A 20943-nucleotide genomic window follows, 5' to 3' on the forward strand; every position below is an offset into this window, starting at 1 on the left:
TCTTCAGGGTGTTTTGATGTTACATTTTAAAATTAAAAGCCTGTAAAATTTTATGTGCCATTGCAGGCTAAGCACTCAGTCGTGCCCGACAATTACAATTGTTTTAAGGACACATATTTCATGTAAAAGGCTCAATATATACATCTGTCCCACTGATCATGAAACTGCCCATGCCCATATAATGAAAATCAAATATGAATTTTATATTTAGTTTTAATTCTGAACCAGAGTCAAATTAAGGTCTTTCATCTGATACATAAACATTCACAGCACTATTGAATTTGCTTGTATTTCTTTGCATGTAAAGTAAACACTAAAACATCATTCAGTGTTTGTTTTTATGAGAAACTAGAGCTGAATCCATGGGTAAAAACTGCAACTTAATAAATGTGTTGCTGTTATTGTTACTCATAATTGCCTGCTCAGGTGAACGTGTTTATTGATTCAGCATATTCCCAAAACTCACCAGTAATGTGACAATCTTCAGTGTCACTCCCTGCATACTGCTCTCTATCCGATTCTCCTTCAGGCTACCATTCAAACCACGAGTGGAGTCCCAAGATGCCAGCTAAAAGGAAGAAAAAAAACAAAGTCGGGTAGATGAGCAGAAAAAGTTAAAATTGGAAAACACAGGTGTTCTCTAATGGTCAAAGTTTTTGTGTTCCTGCCTAATAAATCTATAACAAGTTTAATCGAGTAGGAATACTGTGCACGCTAAATTGAGAGGTGGAGAAAAAAAGTAATCTTCCCATTTACCATCTATTGACAGTTTGTAATGATAATCAGCAGTCAGTTTGCTTCATCTGAGCTGTTTACCAAGACAACAAGACTGGTCTCCTAATGTGTTATTAGTATTCTCTGTTTAGCTCCCAGCGCTGAACGATGAGATGTTCTATAAGCTGTCTGCACCATGCTACAGCACTGATGATACAAAGTGAGGTAATGATGAGAATGTTGAGACAGCAGTGCATAATTGTTTAATAATTACAACTTTAAGTAGACTTTCAGCTCATTGTGTGACATTGTCACGAGAAATACAAAGTAATAAGCAGCGGACATCCGTTTGAGCTTGTTTCTTGTATTGGAAATGGCCTCATGGTTTGTTTTTTTAACTCTCATTCCACATGGTCAACCTCTAGAGGGTTGTCTCAGGTTGTGAAACTGATGTTTGTTAAATTCTTAATCAGTGCTCCTAGCTGGACAGGAATTCTCAAGCATATGACACATCATTTGGAGTGGTCTTTAATTTGAGCTGACAGTACAAGACTTACGGCCTATAGTCAAAGCACAGGCCCTTGTGCTGGATGGCAAAGAAGTAACATTTTCAGAAGTTTGAATAGTTTTACAAAAATGTCTACATTTCCATTTTTTTTTGGTTCATTATCATCTTTAAATGTAATATGATTTATATCCATACAGCCATTTAACAAATGATACTTGCATTTTGAAAAAAAATACGATAACCTATATGAACACGTCCTTTGTTTGTGTTATAACTGTGTATTACTGAGTTTGAGGTCCAGAATGTGGAATTTAGTGACATCTACAGACATAGTTGATGACTGCATCTAACTGAATAACTGATGCTTAATGAATAAGGTCGGGATTATGGGGATTACATTGCTTTTCTGTAAATTATTAAATTGTGAAATTTTACAACATTTACATCCAAAACACCCTCTAACCGTGCTTTCACACCGGAAGCATCATGGGCATCATAGGCGTCCGGCTGCCATTCATTTTCTATGAAAGCTCGCTGCAAGAGGAGTCGGGAGCGGTGCGATGGAGGTGTTCAGAGCGTCAATTTGAAGTTGAGAGAATCTCAACTTTATGCAAATGAGCAACAGCGACGCGGAGGCAGCGTCCAATCACAGACCAAGATTCCCGAAGCGAGAAGCCTCAATGCACATTGTGTGTGCATACCTTCGTGTTAGGGGTGTAATGATACACTAATCTCACGATACGATACTATACACGATATTGAAGTCACGATAACGATACGATATTATAGCAGTATTATTTTAACAACCTTGCATGAGGAACATATGACTAGAAAAAATGGTCTTTTATTTGAAAGACACAAAATACAAAACAATGCTGTGCATTTGCCCTATTGTTACAGTTTGTAATGCTTTATACCTGTTTAAGTTTTAAAGAGAAAGCCAGGCCAACCATTTTCCACAAACTGAACTAAAAGTAAATGGCAGGTTTGCATTATGCATCTTCAGTTTCATACAAATAAAAATATTTAGCCACAAACTGAATAGTTTCTCTCATGTATGATTTGACTTTTTTCTTTTCCAGAAATTTAACAACTAAAATTAAATAAATAAATAAAAGTAAATAAATACATACAATTTTACATGATAAGACAGATTGATTCATGCTCACCTTATAAGGAGATTTATTTTTGTTAAGAAGGTTATTTTGGTAATTCAGGGTTCATTATTTTATAAATATATTCTTTATATTCTGTAAATCAGGGACTATAATGACACTAGTCAGTTTATCTGTAGCGTTTGCTGTGTTTTACTTGATGCTGTGTTGATGTTCTAAAATCCTACACTGTTGAGGGACATTAAAGTACACCTGAACTCAGAAGTTGTCCCCGTTTATATCCTACTCACGACCCGAAAAAGGTTTAATTTAATAAGGTAAGGCTTCACTCTACACCAGACTTAAAAGTTCAGAGCTCAAAACCCTGCAAGAGTCCCGTGATCGGGACCGCAAAACGGGACTAGTTTCTTCTGAGCGGAGTAAGATTTTGGTCCGCGTGTTCGCGGTCGGATGCGCGTTACTAGTCAACACAATAGATTAATATTAATAATCCAATATCGCGATACAGTGTGTCACCTCCACGACACGTTTCGTGACGTTTTTGTATCGCGAAATTTCGTGGCACGATATATTGTTACACCCCTACTTCGTGTACACACAAACTTACACTCATTCACATGCGTACATGAGCATAGCTGTGCACACACAAACTTATTTTATTAGGAATTAATCTATTTCATCTAGCAAACTGACATTTTTGCTGATTTGACTGCCGTTTTTACCTGAACTGCTCATGTGAAACACGTAACTGATGGTTGAGGAGCTGGATGGTCTGATAGATTTTATTTGCTACATCGATCCAGTGCAAAATCATTAAAAAACGTGCTTATTAATCACAAAACACAGTTTAAACAATATGACCAAATTCGCTACTACTCTGTATGTTTCAGTGGTGCTCACTGCAGATAGACTGCAGCTTCACCAGGACCAAATGCTCACCGATAGTTGCTGTTGATCTGCGGACCAACCTTGTTAAAGAGCATCAAACTCACTCTTGTCTACGCAGAAATAACGCCGAAATATAAAGAGGGCTTCCCAAAGTGCGACCCATGGTGAAATAGGTAACTACCACAGGCAATTTTTTGATGCTTTCGGTGTGAATGCACAGTAAAAGTGAGCTTAAGAGGACTATGATTCTTTTAAAAACTTTTTTGGATAATGACAAAGTGTATAAAAACACAATTTTGTATTCTTACTATGCTCCATCTCGCTAGAGCCAAGTTTGATGAGAAAAATAAAATCAACAACTATATCTGTGTCAGTGACAACATTTGTACAAGCAGTCTCAAAATTACGACGACTATACAACAGGGAAAAAAACAATTATGATTGACACAAAAGGCAGCAACAAATGTATTCGAGTGTAAATGAGATAGATGTGTTTGAGGCAATCAGGTTGGCAAAAAAAAATAATTTCATCATCAGTTATTATCTGTATGTTCTTCACAACACATCTGCAGAGTCTTAGTACAATTAATTGCATCGCTGAAAACTGATTAACAAAGTGAAATGATGAAGTGAGTGCTGCTTACAACCCACCTGCTTGTGTTGGTGGATGTAAACAGTTTTCTCCTTTGAAGGATGTCACTCATGAACTGAGCCTTATGTTTAAGTGCTGAATCCTTGTTACATTTGTGGGATGTTAATTTGACGTATAATATCCAATACTTTATATCAAAGAAACCCTGTGGCAATAAACACTTTTGGTCTTAAAAAGAAAACAAGGGTAAGAGTGACTGTGGATTTTGAGCTACAGGTTTGTTTGAACACTTATAAAGAGATGCTACTAAATCTTGATGAAATAATGTCCACTTTTCCATCTGTTTTTAATGTACACAGATGTGCCAAAACATTATGTCTGTCAGCTACTTTGCTCCAGTCATTGTTCTAACAGTGCTTATAATGTTGTGCGTCACTTCCCATGTACAGATATTCTGGGATAATGATGGGGTGGTAATGTTATTCTTGAGCAACAGCAGGATTGGCAGTTGTACACTGGTTAACAAGGCAAAGATTTGCCCTGTTTTGCTCCTGAAATAGAAAAATGAACTACAGGGTGTAACTGGAATGAACCACGTAGAGGGGTGTATGCAAAGCGAATCTGCCAAAACTAGCTCCTGAGTCATCTTATGTTCACCTCTGCTGCATACAAGGTTGGTCTTGTTGGCTAACAGCTCTTACAGCTGTAGCACTGATTCAAAAATAGACATCTGACAATGCCCTGTGCTATCTGGCACCAAAAACGGCAAGGTGGAGCTACACTGGATCAAACTGGTTCCAGTGCACTTGTTCCTGATTTGTCCCCTGGACTGTTGCCAGTAGATGCTCATCCCTGCTGATCAGCAGCCTTCCCATGTCTGAAATTCTCATGTCTTGACATTTCTTTCCTCCCTCCATTAGACACTCAGTGTTCGCGATATTTTAGCTCATCTGTGTATGTTGCTGGGCAGTGCGTTCGCCTCTGAGTGCACCGGGGCAGAGTGTCAGTCTGTGTTGCCAGCCTCACAGGGGGCTATTTTCTCCATGAGCAGCTTTGTCCTCTGTGAAAAACACTGAGCAATCTCTGCCGAAGAACACTAAAGAGGAACACTTCTGCTTCACAGAGCTCTGCACACCAGCATGCCACTGGGAAGGTCACCAACTCTAAATAAAGCGAAACCACACCACCTGCATTTTAGAGCGTAACACGTGGATGGTCACAATGGTCTTTTGAGACCAACTTTAAATATTTTACCTTTAAACTAATAATTTCATCACTTGACTCAAGTAGTTGCACATACTGTATATCTCTATCCAACAAAGTCACAACAACACATGCAGCATATTTGATTTTGAGAGAAGTGTTATGTGCTTAAAGCATTGAAGAAAAGATTTTAATTTCTTAATGTCACATCTCTTAAAAAAAATCTTTGTCTTTCCTCTTTTTATGATATCACTTGACTCATAAGTTCCAGCAAAGCCACATTTTAAATAGTTCATGAGAACACGCTTAGTCCTTTTATCTCACACGATGGGCAACATTGTGCTAACAAGGTTTTGAGTATGGCTATGCTGTCTAAAAAGTCACAACAATGACAGGGCTGCTATTTAGCTACACTTTAAATAATCATCTTTAATGGTTCTGGGAGAATTACACCGACCATTTGAAAACAACAAAAGCCACAGAAGTCAAATGGCTTGGTTTTAATAGCACTACGACTCTCAATTACAGAATCCACTAAAAATCGTAGAAAAGAAATTTCTCGGTTCCTCTTCACGGCCCCATTAAAAGAGCATCATTATAGAAATGGCAGTATACTCTGAGCTAGTTGTAGCTATTCTGCTTCTCCTTTTTTTTTCCTTTCTCATTCAAGGCATAAAGCATATATTGACAGGGTCTTTATGCTCGCGCGCTTCTCATTGAGCCTAAAACCTTTGTGTGATGCTCTACAACATGGCTTGGTGCTTGTGAATGTGTCCGTGTTTGGCATATCACTGTGTACAGTAATTGCCTGCCTTATTCTATGTGTCCTCGAGCAAGAGAATGTGGAAAAAAGTTCTGATTTAGAAACAGAACCAGCAACAAGCACATAAGCAGCTGGGCCTGGTATTCAGACACTAGAGTTTGCCTACCATTATATAGCAAAGAATGACAAAAAGTAATTAAATGTTACAGGAAGAATCCTGAAATTGCTCAGAACATGGATGATCTAACTTTTAGATTTTGTGTAATCTGAGATTTTGGAAATTCATCAGGTTTTGTCCTCGTCATAATCCTCCCCAACAAGCTACACATACAAACATACTTTAAATAAAAGTAGTTTTGTTATTTTACTGAAATAAAAAAGCTACAACTTCACATCTACAAACATTTTCAAACCTTGAGTATAGTACTAAGAGTTTCGTTCAAAAGCATTCCTGGTGGTTCTTTTATATTGAATTTTTCTTAAGCAGTGTTTTCAGTGTATAATGGGGTTTATTGAATGCAACAAAAAGGCACACATCTATCACAATAAAGCATCCTCTGCAGACTCCCAATCACATCACAACGCAAATGTTAACAACTGGGACACCGTCAAAGAAAAGGAGCGATTTAACCATAGATAATGAGAAATTCCTGAATGTTATGACGCTACCCAACATTTTATTAAATGGTAAAAAAAGAAAACAGCAGATCAGACAGGACAAGGTTGTACGTGTTTTGGAGAGAGGGTAAGTGACAGTGTAACAAGATACAAAAGAAATGCATAACTTTAAGTGTCTGAATGCATTAAGTCCCACTTTTCAAACAGTCCTGGTGTGACATGTAGCTTTGTTAGGAGTTGAAAGAAACCTTGTTGCAGCTTAAACCAACGGCATTCAATGGTTGAGGTGTCACTGATGACAATGTATCACAAAGTAAAAACTATGTAACGAGAAAGAATTGCCCATAGACCTGCGAGACAGGATTGTGTTAAGGCACAAATTGTGTCAAGTATAAAGGAACATTTCGCAGAATTTATAATTGCCTGAAAGCACAGTTGGTGCCATTGTTTGTTGGTCCATTTGTGATTTCTGCCTGTCTATGTACACAGCCTATTTGACTTGTTGTCAAAAGCACAATTCTGCAAAGGTCTACTAGGTAAACCTTTGACCACATGGAGCCCAAAAATCACTTAGCACAAGGTCTGAGCCTGCTGAATAAAGATTAAAAAAAAAGGAACAACAGAAACAAAAACCCAACTAAGAAGCCAAGAAGGAGAGCAACCTGCCTGGAAGGAGGATGATGTCCATGTCCAGCTGTGGTTTTGTTCCCAATTTAGAAAACAAGATTGTTGTGTTTTAAATAAAGGAACTTTTCGGATTTAAACCAGGAGGCAGCAGCTTAAACACAACATCCAGGGACAAACGTATAACTAACGTAAAAAAAAAAATCAAGACATAGTAAAATAAAACAGATTTGTAAACAACATAATATGAGATTATTGCACAAGTTAATCAAACAAAGCATCTACACACAGATGAGTCCACCAAAAAGGCATCCAGAGCCCCTTTTAAATAATATTTAACGAAACCAGCTCAGACAACTTTAGGGTCTTTTGCAGTTAAAAATATAAAGAAAATACAATTTGGGCCCAAAGGCTGTATTAGTTTGTATGATTGTTTTTTTTTTTTTTACTGACATTTGTCTGGAAATAAAAAAGGAAGAAGACCAAGAGTAGATTTATAAATACAAATATGCCAATGTTTCAGTCTGCATGCTGACAATGAACACCATCCAGCTTGAGGATACAAAAGACAGATGTTTAGGTGGTAGCCTGGCAATTCGACCTTTTAAAGCAGGCAGCCAGAAAAGAGCTAATTCTCACTGAGAGGTGCATAATAGCTCTCTGGGAGTTTGCCAACGGGCCTCTGAATGGTTCAGACAATGACAAGCAAAATCATTCTATATGATGAAGCAAAGATTACATTTGGCCACAATTCCCAAAGTTATGTTGATGGCAGTTGACGTGGCCAAAGAGATACCATCCCCGCAGCTTAATGTCATGGTGGAAAAATCCTTCTGCAGGAATATTTTTATGATATATGGCAGATTAGTCATGACAAAAGAATAAAACTGAATGCTGAAAAATATTTAGCAGATTTTGAGAAAATCTCCTCCCAAGTGCACAGGATTGAACATATTCAACATAACATATTTTCCATCTGCGATAGAGTACATATTTCAGCGGTTCCAATGTCACAGTGATCAGGTGAGTACAGGCAAATCATGAATAAAGCACTAAAATTCAATGAACGTATCTATTGAGATGATACTTTTGTGTTGGCTAGGCTGCAGTCTGTAACACTTCTGCAAAACAAAAGTGCAAAAGTTCCAGCCACAAACATGTGATCAGGTCTTTTTCACACAAATGCATGAAATCCCCGTTTTATGTCTCTTTGTACGCTCAATTTCAGAGAAGAAAAGAAGAAAAAACCTGGAATGGTGCCAGTGTCTTATCTCTAATCAGCAGACTTGCGGTGCAAAATGAGCTGGCTGTTTAAATTACTGAAGACAAGAGACATCTTATCTGTCCTGTAGATGGGAGATAAGCCTGGCAGACATGGTGCCAGTCTATCACTCTAACCTCTAATAAACAACATGAGGCAGCATTCACTCTATAAAACTATGTTGGACAGCGAAAACAGAAAAATTGGGATGGGAAGGAAAGGAAATTACTTTAAAGGAAATGCAGCAAATGGGAAATAATATAAAGCGGGTTAATTCCTCTGTCAGTGAGAGCATTTGGGCAGAGATAATAGCTTTCAATGATTATAAATTCCTGTTTCCATCATTCCTCCATTCATTTAGAGAACATATTTCATATTTTGGCCCTAAAATGCATTACCTTGAAGTATTTAGAGCAGTGCAGTGTACAATCATAGCTGTGCTCTTTCTCGTCTGTTTTTGAATGGATTTATCCGTTGTATCCAAGAGAAAAAAACAGATCTGGATGCTGGATGATTACATACTGTAAAATCCCAATCTAGAGTTGCACAATGCAAACTTGTAACTTATTATCTTTTTACCTCACCTTTTTTTCAACAAAGAGCATTAAGTCTGGATGCTGCGATGTTGAATGAACTCCGTAGAGTTAAAAACTGTTTTAGTTTTTTTTTTTTAAAATGGGTCTATATGCAAAAGACAATTGTAAGAATGATGGATGTAAAGAAATATTCACTTTTCTACAAATGATACAAAACTCCTCATGTTATCCAGTAAGCAGCTGCAGCAGCATTGAGCAAGTATGTTCACATTAGTTCATCCACCTGGAATAAAGGTATTTAATAACAAACAAACTACAGAATTGCCATGTTACAAAATATTATAATACTGCTGTGATTTACTTAAGACAACACAAACGTAACCAGTTGGCTAAATCGGATATGCTTGTATGCATATCTTAAATTTCAATTGTCAGCTGAAAAATATCAGCAGTTTGCAATAAAATTAATGGAAAACCTAATTAATACTTTAGAGATACGTAATTATCTAATCTGAAACAGAGCAAACGGTTGAAATTAGTCAAGGAATTGGTTTCTTGTTTACTGTTTTGGCATGTTAAATGCTACCGTCTCATGGAATTACCCTGCTCACTGGTGAGGGAGGTTCATAGCGAATAGGGGATGTTTTAAATCATTGTGGGGCCAGAACGTGCGTCTTTAAAAGCCTGATTTCTCAATGCCTTCCAAATTAATTATTGGATCAACAGCCCAATCAACCTCCTGTGGATCTCCTTTTGGAAAGAGAATAGTGTTCTTTAGAGACTATTTACTGTGATTTCTGCTTTATCAGTTAGTGAGAAATAGTTCTGGGGAGCAAGATAATACAGCATCTCTAAACAATTGCCTCATTGTAGATGCAACATGCAATATGGCACATTAAAGCCCATCAGAGCCTTTAGATCCAATATGATGTAAATTAGCAATCACCATCTGAACGGTGCCGATGGCCAACATTCAAATTCTGTCCTAACCTTGTGGCTCCCAAAAGCAAGTGTCAGTAAAAATAACCTCAGCACTGAAGGCCAAAGTGTGAGCTGGCTGAGTGTGGTTTCTACAGGACTGTGAGATCTGCAAGATCAGTTCCACTTTCCTTTGTACTTCTTTGGTAAGTTTAAAGCCAGTTATGGCAAAAAAAATACAAAATAAAATAAAGATGCATTTGGCTGTTCTTTTCATATCAAATTAAACCTTCTGATGGGAGTCTGTACTAAATTAGAATATTGCATTAGTAAGGCATCATTGCGTAGTGACCATAAGATTAAATTTGATTGTGTTTTTACTATGTTTTGCCCAATGCATCGTTTGTTCACTAATATGTGGCCCCACCCAGACCAAAGTATTCAGTGTGTGGGTATTCTGAAAGGGGAGGGTTGGTGTTTTAATGTTTTAGTTCCTTTTTAAAGGGGAAAAACGTGTTATTGACTCTTGGCGATACATAATAATGTTGTGTTCTTTGAAACACTTTCTGGATTTGAATAAAAAAGGTGGTGCTTATCCTCGAACTAATATTATTTGATTTGAATAAGGATTTACCTGGTGATGTTAGGAGGTGGATATTTTTAACTGGCACTGCTTAAATTCAAACATTCACAAGTGGGTGGTCTGTTTCTGATTATTCCTGATACAGTTTCTGATTATACAAGAAACGCATAAATCTACAAAAGCAAATAGCCGTCACCTTTGAATTGAATTGAAAACCTTTTCCATCTGATTTTGGTTTGGTTGGTTTGATTTTTTTTAATTCATCCACCTCATGCACTCGACTGAGCCTCTACCAATTCAAAGTACTCCAGTGAGGACATTATAGCAAAGCCTTCTCCTGATTTTACATATGCAATCGATGTTCATTTTCTCCCCTGTGGTTTTTGTCCTGTTTCCAATTAGCAAAGTATTGTGAGTCATTCTTTTGGGCAGATGTATGCAAATGGTACCTAGTATCTTTCTTTCTAGTAAACTGCTCTGACTGGATGCTACCATACTTGATTCTTGAAAGGGGAGAATGTGGAGAAAATGTAACCCTTTTATACAAATAATATTGCACAGTTTGGGGTTATATTTTTTTGCTTGATAATAAAAACACCTTTCTTAATAATGTAATAGTGCACTAATGGTGGAGCCATATCTGATGGATAACTACAGCACGATACATGTGAGATGCATGGCTTGCTGGAACAATTACGTTTGAATGAATTGACTTTTTTTCATGAAAGCTCCATGTGAGCTGGAAGTCATTAGCAATATCTGCTTGGAGATGAGCTGACACATCAATAAGAGCAAACTGGGAAACTAAAAGCAAAAACAACAACAGCATCGATCACTCTGCATCAGCACTAGATGGTGGAGAAAACTCACAGTAGCCATTCTGGAAATAGTATTTCAGTCTTCATTACAGTTTCTAACCAGAAAGACGCCTCATCTGAGAGCCATCAGGCTGGGAAGAAAATGGACTGAATGCAGATAAATGATGATGGAGAGGGAGGGAACCAGGGCTGAAAAATGAGGATAAAAGGTTAGGGGAGAAGGGAAGAAGCGACCCCAGAGGAGATGAAGAAGAGCTGCATGGGAAGTGAGAAGAAATGATTAAAGCGAGGGACAAAATGAGGATGGCTCTGAGGGGTTGGCAGGTCGAACACAATGTGTAAACAATGTTAGACCCTATTCAAAAAAAATAAAAAAAATACAGGAAACATGGCATTTTATTGCTAAGGAAATCATTCTGTGATTGGACGAGAAGTGCACTGAATGTCTATATTCAAGCTATTACAGCAAAACAAAGAGGAGAGGTACATGAATTTGTCTGTTTCCTCAGAGTAAATGGTTCTGCCCAGCAGCGCACAGACAGGCACACCAGGTAATGAACAACAGAACTGAATGCACTTGGCATCCCATTATCTGGCCTTGCTGACCCTTTCTGCCTCTAATGATTTCGAGATCATGCGCCTACACTCAGGCATGCTCTCCGGCCTCTGTTCTGTGTTCGCCTGGCTGCATGTCTCATGTTTGTGGTACTTGTTTATTCGTGAAAGCACAGAGTGGTCCCGTTGATGGATGTCAATGCGTGTGTGTGTGTGTGTGTGTGTGTGTGTGTGTGCGTGTGTTCTCTTTGCTAATGCTAATGGCCACATATGATGAATTAGCTTCATGATTTCAGTTAGGCTGAGTGGTGATTAAATCTTCATTACTGCTTCTGGTCAGTCCTGCTCTACATAGATTGCTAAGAAACCCAATTTCTCTTCATTCTGCGAGAAGTCCCTGACTGAATCAGGGCAAAAAGCGACAAACAAATTACAGCGGAGAGAGGAGCGCACAAATAACATTCTCAATCTCTCATTTCAGCTCAACAACACTCAAAGAACACTATTCAAAGTGACAAATCCAGAGCTCACTTTCGTAGCTTTCCCTAATAAAACATTTTAATGTCTCCACTTATTATATCATCTCAGATCAAACACGGAAAGACAAAGTATAAGATGTGTCCTTTTTTTTGTTTTTTTTTTCCTAAATCATAACTATGTAACTTACTCCTGTGTGACAAAAACCAAAAAAGAGTGATTCATGCAGGATTTTAGCAGATCAGTTAAATTCAGCAGCTTCCAGTAAGGGGCACCCACTCATGACAGCTCATTGATAAATGCTGAGCCCTTTGACCGCAGTTCTCATTGATCAGAGTACAGCAGATCTTGTGGAAAGTAATGCGAAGGAGGAGGACAAAAAAGACAGAGAAGGACTTCAGCTGCAAAAGACTGATACTGAAAAGTAGGGCTGAACGATTTTTGAAAATAATCTAATTGCGATTTTTTTCCTCAATATTGCGATTGCGATTTAATATGCGATTATTTTTTTCAAGGTCCTGTTCTGTTATTTTTCAACTACACAAGCAATAAATCGGTCTGTTTTATAATAAACAATGCCAGATTTATTTAAAGCACAGATTACAACAATAAAGAAAACAAATCTGTGCCTTTACCTCTTTAACACGTCTACACATGGGTCGTTCTCTCTGAACCCAATCGCACAACACCAAACCGGGTTAAACTTTAGCCAAAACGAGGCGTAGTTTAATAGAAAAACACAGAAAAACTCCCACAGGGAACAAAAAACCTTCCTCACAGGCAGTACTCGAGTTGTAAAAAAAAATAATCAGGGGGGATGGTGGATTTGATCATATGGGGACAGATAATTTTTGCTGATTACAAATAATATAATATATTACAAATAATAGCAGTGACCAAAACACCTGCAGAAATACTGCAGGAATGACATAGCAGCAGTTAAATGCAGCCTTCTGTAAGCTTTAAATATCCACTGGGCTTACATCAAATACATCAAAACACAACAATAAAAAACACTTTTCTGAACTTATCAATATGACTCTGTCCTTCACAGGATAAGTAAAATGGATCACTGCAAAAACTCACAATCTTAACAAGAATATTTGTCTTATTTCTAGTTAAAATGTCTCATTTTAGTAAAAAAAATGTCATTACACTTAAAGAAAGACTCATCACTGGAAAAAACAAAAATGTTCACCCATTTCAAGTAGATTTTCACTTGAAATAAGTACAAAAATCTGCCAGTGGAACAAGATTGTTTTGCTTGTAATAAGAAGATAAATCTTGTCCCACTGGCAGATTTTTCTACTTATTTCAAGTGAAAATTTACTTGAAACAGGTGAAAATTGTCAAATAAGTTATTTTTCTGGTGTTATTTTTCTGGTGATGACTCTAAATGTTGAAATAGCAGTAAAACCACATTCATTGATGAAATGACATAAGGGATGGAAAGGAGGGATGGCAGTTTTACAGGGGGGGATGATTTGGACCGTTTTTATTTCATCCCCCTTCAACTCGAGTACTGCTCACAGGGAACTCAGAACTTCTTCATAAATAACTCAAAAATCACAGAGAGAAAAAAAAAACACCAGCAAACTAACAAACAAACCAATAAAGCTTTCAGAGTTAACAAAACGAACCAGCAATGAACTCGCAGCCCCGCTGTTTAACCTGCTGCAGGTGTGGTTTAAGGCTGATTTATGGTTCCGCGTCACACCAACGCAGAGCCAACGCCGTATGGTACGCGGTACGTGCACCGTACGGTGCGCGTCGCCGCGTAACCCACGGCGTATGCTCTGCGTCGATTTAACGCGGAACCATAAATCAGGCTTCACAGCTCAACTCGCTGTGCGCCCGGCTCGTGCTCGGCGCCGCGCCGCGCGCAGCTCCTCGCCGACTCCGCGCTCATATATTTAATACGTTTATAAAGCCCATATATTTATAAAGCCCCACCTGGCCAAGCCCTAACACTGAGGCCATGGTAGAAACAGTAGGTTACAGGCGGACATGCGGCACTGTTGACTTTTTTTCGCTGCCGGCAATGTGACCAGATCACGTGACCAGATCACGTGACTGGTCAAATCGCAGCCTTTGCGGTTAGAAAATCTCGTTTTATCACATCGCGATATTATCGCAAATGCAATTAATCGTTCAGCCCTACTGAAAAGTTGTTTTAAAAGCAAAAACATTGCGGAACAGGTGACTTTCTAAACAATACTTAGACTTGGATTTCTTGTAGAAAGTACTACTCTAGTCTTGCGCTGTAGGTCTTTCCGTCTTGTAATTAATAAAGCCCCCTTGTTCTACGCTGCATGTGGCTGAAAAAGTGCATACATGACATAAAAGGCACTTTGCATTTTATTCAAAAAAGCTACTCTGGTTCTCAAGAATCAATATTTAATAACTACGCATGTTTCTTTTCTTTTGCTGGGAAGCCTGAGTTAATAAGATAGTGTCACTTTCACTGCAATTGTCACGCTGGTACAAACTTTTTTTGAGTCTAAGACAAGCTTTTCTTGGTGGTTTTGGAGCTTAGACTTTTTTTTCAGCACCTAAAGAATGGACAGTTACATGCACTTATCTATGAAAAGCTTCTGGAAGGAACTTTACTTAAGCTCTGATTGTCTAGTTCTGTCTTAATGTATAATAGTATATAACTGGAACACAGAAATGTGACAGTGATATACTACTGGATACATTACATTAGGTATTCTTTTATTTTTGTACTTATTTTATTTTACCTTTGTATTGTATGCCTTTATATGGAGCACTGTCATCATTCTGTTTTTTTTAATCTCTACAGCACTTTGGTCAACCTCGGTTGTTTTAAACTGTGTTCTATAAATCAAGTTTGATTTGAGGTACAATGCAAGTTATTTCTGAAAAAAAGCTATTACACATAGCTAAGGGGGAAAAAATAAATATATGTGTATATTCAAATATATTGGACCAACCCTTTTTACATCTTTTCCAAACGTCTCACTGTAGATGGTCCCCATTATCTCAAACTGTACGTGAGAATTGGAACCTTCAGCGCGGAAGTCCATTAATCCTGTCAGGCCACTGATCCGTCCCTGTAAAAAACAAAATAATAGTGATTGTTTTTCTTTTGAGAGTATCACTATTCTGTTGGAAATGCAAATATTTATTCAGTTACATAAACTATTTTGAAAAAAAACTCATAGTTGAATTGAGCTTTTCCTTTTATTAGTATTTGAGTTTTAGTTGTATTGCATACATTCATGATTTAGAAGAAATCTAAGCCAAAGACACCCAAGTACAGCTCTTTTACACATCTTCCATTATTACTTACTGTTTATTCATGACCCACTGGGCCATATCACATTTTGCCTAGAAGCAGCATGACTCTTTACAACAATGAAAAAATTCTATTAGCACACTGAAATAGATGGAAAAAACCTTCTCTAGTATAAGAGGCTTTATTGCAATGGAAAAAACTGAGAGGGCTGTCCAATAAGAAGATGGAAACCAAGAATCTTCCACAAATCCATCTTGATTTCAAAAGTAGAGGTCACATAATTGAGTCCGAGTCCTGTGTAGGGCTCAGAGTGGTTTATCTAACTGTAAATTAATGTCTTGATTGAAACCAAATCTCCTTTGTAATCACTAGTTTTCATAACGCATCAGAACTAGTTTTCATAACTCATCATAACTCACAAATAAAAATCACCAACTTCGTTTAAATAAAAAAGGAAAGTCTACACTTGCGTACTTTTTGAATAGTGTCCAACATGGACCATCCTCCATTCCAAGGCTTGGTGGATTTCCTCATGCAGTTCAGGCTGGCCATGCTGTGCCACTTCCTGTCTTCCAGTTTCCTATAGAAGGCGTTGGCCAGCATCAAAACGCTGTCATACAAGTAGAGATTGGACACCTGTATGAGGAAGAAAACATTTCATTTTAATGGCTTTTCGGATGTTAGTCAGTGTTCTTTGCAACAACAACAGCACAAAAACTGTGCATACAATAGAAAAAGAGAGGTTGGAATGTGAACAATTGTCAGAGCTGAATGAAATGTTGCTTCTTTACTTGAAACAAGCAGAAACTTGTAACCGTTACTGCACATTTTTGTTTTGTTTTTCATTAGACTCTTTATTCCTCGCTGTTCAGTTCAGTTATTGGACAATGAGATATGTCCACCTGCTGGTGAAACAATTTGCACGACACAGCTGCAAAGAAAAGTCTGATTTGAATTTTACTGTTAATGCATTACATGACTACATCCTCCTAAAAAGCAGCAAATTATGTCCACTGCATCATGTCACGGTGTAAGTGTTGATCTAAAAGGTCTGAGTCATGTCAATTCAAAACCTCCGAGTGAAGACTATCCAAGGGAACAATACTTACTGCTGCTCTGGGCTGTTGGTTCATGACATGTTTTGACTTTTATTCTATGCTGCTAAGTGCTAAGATCTCTACTTGCCTCAAGGTGAGTGAGTCAGTGAGGTAAATCCAGGTTAAAATTTTATCTCAGTAGCTCTAAATGTCTGAGGACACAGCACAGCTGATAGGTTGTGAGGGGGATTAGTGCAAGAAAGCACTGCCACCTTTTCAGCTTTATTACTATTCTGATAAATACTTTAAATTACATTTCCCTGATATTTAACCCTCTTTCATGAGAGTTATTAAGGACTGTGGTTACACTCACCACATGGTTTTGCCATCTGTCCATAATGTGGCAAAAAAGGAACGTGAACATTTCAATAGAGCTACAGGGACCACAGATGGACTGAGCCAAACAAAAGTCTATAAGAGGTGGAAGGAGGTGTTCCACACTCCATAGTGGGTAATAAATAGCAGCTTGAGCAAGGTTACTTCGAAGACATTGAGAGAGGGACTTTATCTTAGAGAGATAAATCTGTATGCCATACTTGACTCTGACTGCACTTATTTGAAAGGCTTCTTAGTTAAATCTTAAATACAAATTATACAGAATCTGTTCCAGAACATGTTTCATTTTCTATAACATAAAATTTTTATTAAACTTGCGGTATCTCATTAATGTATTTAAGACTAATATATTTCAAATAGAAACTAAAGGAAAACAAACAACAAGAATTTCCACTGTTCTGCCAGCTATTCCCAGGCACACAGTGGTGCAGCCATTTATATTCATGACCATCCACGTTGCTCATAATTATCTTGCCAAGGGAGTTTTATATACATTCACTTGCATACATAAACAGTTCATGTTTGAAGTTATATGGAACTTGGCGGGTCCACCATGGGTGCATGTTTATACTGTACTGCTACAGGTAAAACTGTGAGGAATGAGTATAATGTACGAATTCAACTCACAGCCCCTTAAGAAGCATGTGTGCTTCACCCAGAGCAGGAAGGAGCCTCATGTATTATGGGATATCACACCTTCGGATCCTGAATGAAGACAGCCATCATCACACTTTAACGAAAATGACAAGTGATGACCAGTGGGAGGCTCCGCCCACACCTAAACACTTTTCCTTTAGACGTTTGTCACTGCTGACCTGGTTACCAATCCGCCCACAGAGAGGTATTTTTGAATTTTCTGGAGGTTTTTGTTCATCTCTGTTCATCCCCAGCTTCTCTCAGCATGATAAGGAACAGGACTAAGCGTGCCCCATCTGTCCGGGGATCGTGCACACCAGGAGAGTGGTGATGGACGCTGTGGCTTTTGCATTTCGTTGCCTGCTTTGGTGCTCAACCCCGGAGAAGTGCTGGGACAGAGTGTTGTTGCCCGTTCCGATCCTTTACTCTCGGAGTCCCGGGACCTGGCTTCATCCAAATTTGAGGATGAACATTTTGCAATGGGAATCCCTGCATGGAGCAGGGCTGACAACATGGATTATGTCAAAGGAGCTAATCCTACTGCAGGCAAAAGCAACCAAAATCCTTTTTTTTTTGTTGCTCATATCTGATTTTCCTTTTGGCTGTCTGAACAGCTCAAAAGACACAAAATATGATTTTTTTCATATCAGACCTGGCCCACTTCATATGTGGTTCTAAATCAGATACATGAGCTGTCTGATGTTTTCCATTGTGGCTTCAATTTGAACTGTTGGATTTCATCTGTGTTTGATGTCACTGATTCAATGTGATTTAATATTACAATTCTGCAATGGTGTGATGTTTCTTTTTTAAATTTAAATCTGCCTCAGTAAAGCCAGTTACTTCACAGTCCTCCACTCCCGGATCCGATTCCTCATCCACACACGTCTCTGTACAACTGTTGAAGCCATCGCTCCACACATACCCGGTTCAAAATGTCACTCCTTTCCTCATCTCATTATAAGTACTTTATGAATTTGTCCACTTCAATTGCACAAAAACTTCAAAACGAAATCCTACAGGCTCCCAGCTCGGTATATCTTTGTCCACATCCATATACCTGAAGTACTGCTCTTGACGTCACTTTGTCTCTTCCTGCACATGCGGGCCACTTCCAAACCACAGAAAAAAAAGAAAAGAAAGAAAATGGGATCTCTGCAAAAAAATCTGAATTAAGCAGCGAGCCCTGCGGTGTGAACGTAGCCGGGGTTAACAGAGTGCTTTGAGGGCGCTGTGCAGTCACAGTTCCAGCTGGATTCACAGAAGAAGAGTGCGACGTCTTGGACATCCTCCTTGATGTGCACGATTTGTCAGAGGACAACCAGGAATACATATTGTCAGATCAGCGAAAGTACATTCACTTGTCATTTGCCTGAAGGGGCGATTAGAGGTGTCTTCAGTGAGGACATGTAAGGGCATGACAGCCCATACTACATGTGTTGTACCTTGTTCCTCTCCGTCAGGGAACAGAGGTTGGAGACCCAGCTGGTTCTAGGTGTCCCTCCTCTTTATTGCTGAGAGAAGGGGATCACACTACTACCATGTTGTAAGTTCACTGTTCCCAAACCGGCAAATCTGACCCTGCAAGAAGCTAAGTGGCTCATGTCATTGAAGATATACTCACTATTTAGAATTACAAGAAGCACTCATTTCACATACAAAACAACCGTTTTACACTCAGTATCCTTACAGTTGTGAAATACATATTGTCACCAGTAACAGTTGGAGTTAGGCATTTGTGCCGATATGCTGTACTTGGTTTTTTGCCAAATGTGGCATGGAAATCATGGACAAACATGTCCTCATTGGACTCATTTGTCAGGAATATTATTCCAGAATTCCCTTTTTTTTTAAAGATACGATTTTGCAAATCATAACTGCGTTAAAAATGGAAATCACACAGATTTTTCTCTACTTTACTGCAGATGGCAATATTTTAAGAGAGTTGGGTGTACATCTTTAAATAGGTTTTACCTCCAGGGACTGCAGGTAGCCTTCCTGTGGGTCGCAAAGCAAGGAGGAGATACGGTGGTTGTTCCTCACACAGCGAACGTTGGTGTCTCTCCACAACGGGAAAATCTGACGAATGATGGTCATCCGTCCCAGAGAGCTGTAAACCAGCTCCATCATGTCTGGATCGCTGACCTCCTGAAGACAAAGACACCAGAGAAATCTCTGTTTTACTTTGTTTGTCAAGCACAGTGACACATTTAATTCAGACTCAGATTGTTGCACAGTGAGAAAATATTTTTAAAAAAATCACAAATGTCTGGACGTTTTGATAAGAAAAATGACGACGGAAGTTATTTGCTGTGTCCGCTTCATGACATGACATCCACCGAGAGAACGTACCGTTATTAACTGTTCCAGCGAGCTGAATGAAGACAACTATAAGAGCTGCAATTTTCCCTTGCCTGCTCAATTTCACCTTGACTTTTGTCTGTTTTTATTTACACATCAATGGTGCAGACAAATAGACAACATTTATGTTCCAGGGGTAGTTTCTTCAAAAGAAATGCCAACTAACATGTATTCTTTGACTTAATAGATCAACATTGTGCCTGGTAATATGGATGTGATATTCAAGAGTTAAAGTTTCTTTGTTTTTATAATTTAAGAGGAGATCGTTTCACTCGATTGTTGCGTACATCCCACTGCATCATGAGGGTCGTGAGGTCAGCCGGCTGGAACGACTGCAGTGAGGTGATTTTTGTCTTGTTTCATCTGTTCCTGAGTGCAGCCTAAGTGATCAAGACAACACTGAAGACGTTGCTGGAAATGTAAGGCAGGTGGAATATTGGCAGGGTTAAAAGGTGAGCGGGAGTGTCTCGGCTGCCTTGGGAAAGGTGGAAAGGAGTTCCACCTTTCAACATCTTTTGTTCATGGTATTGTTGAACGTAAAGAAGGACAGCGCCATTTACTGATTCATGCTGAGTTTCATGCTGGTTACTATGAAGACTCAGGGGAGCAAAGCACAGTTTCTTCATATATGCTGATTACTTTGCTGTTACAATGAGAGTAATCACTTTAGATGATGCTGGAAAGAGTTTAATTGTGTTTCATGTATATGAAAGCAAAGCTGGCACATCAATCATCAGTTTGTAGAAATGGAGTGGGGGATAATTATACAGTTTGCTTTAGCCCCCCCCCTGTTACAAGAAGTAACATTTGTAAGCTCTTTCCTTTTAGCTCTATTGATCAAAGTTATCTATCCAAGCTCTCAAGACTTGTTTGTTTTTTTTTCCTTGTAGCTTTTTCAACAAAAGACTGCACCCTCAAAAAAAACCCACACACCACTGATGCAATATCTTTAGAACGACTATTAACATTTGTAACATCATTGAAACATTAACTGTCGAGTATCAGTCATCATCATTGACAAGTGACCCAGAATGCACTGCACATTGTAAGCAGTGCAATACTCCTGCAACTTTTAGCTCAG

The 20943-nt window shown here is 38.5% G+C and overlaps 1 protein-coding gene across 4 annotated transcripts in view; it reads right to left on the reverse strand.

Annotated features, from left to right (window-relative positions):
* The window catches only part of grid1a (glutamate receptor, ionotropic, delta 1a), a 289273-nt gene that overhangs the window by 21821 nt on the left and 246509 nt on the right, over positions 1 to 20943 (reverse strand). For all 4 annotated transcript variants that reach the window (XM_061744764.1, XM_061744766.1, XM_061744767.1 and 1 more), the window contains 4 exons: positions 19476 to 19649; positions 15907 to 16068; positions 15128 to 15247; positions 467 to 568 (listed from right to left, as the gene is read on the reverse strand). In XM_061744764.1, coding sequence (XP_061600748.1) covers positions 467 to 568; positions 15128 to 15247; positions 15907 to 16068; positions 19476 to 19649 — 558 coding nt within the window. The remainder of the gene's footprint in view (positions 1 to 466; positions 569 to 15127; positions 15248 to 15906; positions 16069 to 19475; positions 19650 to 20943) is intronic.

Source organism: Cololabis saira, chromosome 17 (genome assembly GCF_033807715.1).
Source record: "Cololabis saira isolate AMF1-May2022 chromosome 17, fColSai1.1, whole genome shotgun sequence".
In the NCBI taxonomy this organism is placed as follows: domain Eukaryota; kingdom Metazoa; phylum Chordata; class Actinopteri; order Beloniformes; family Belonidae; genus Cololabis; species Cololabis saira.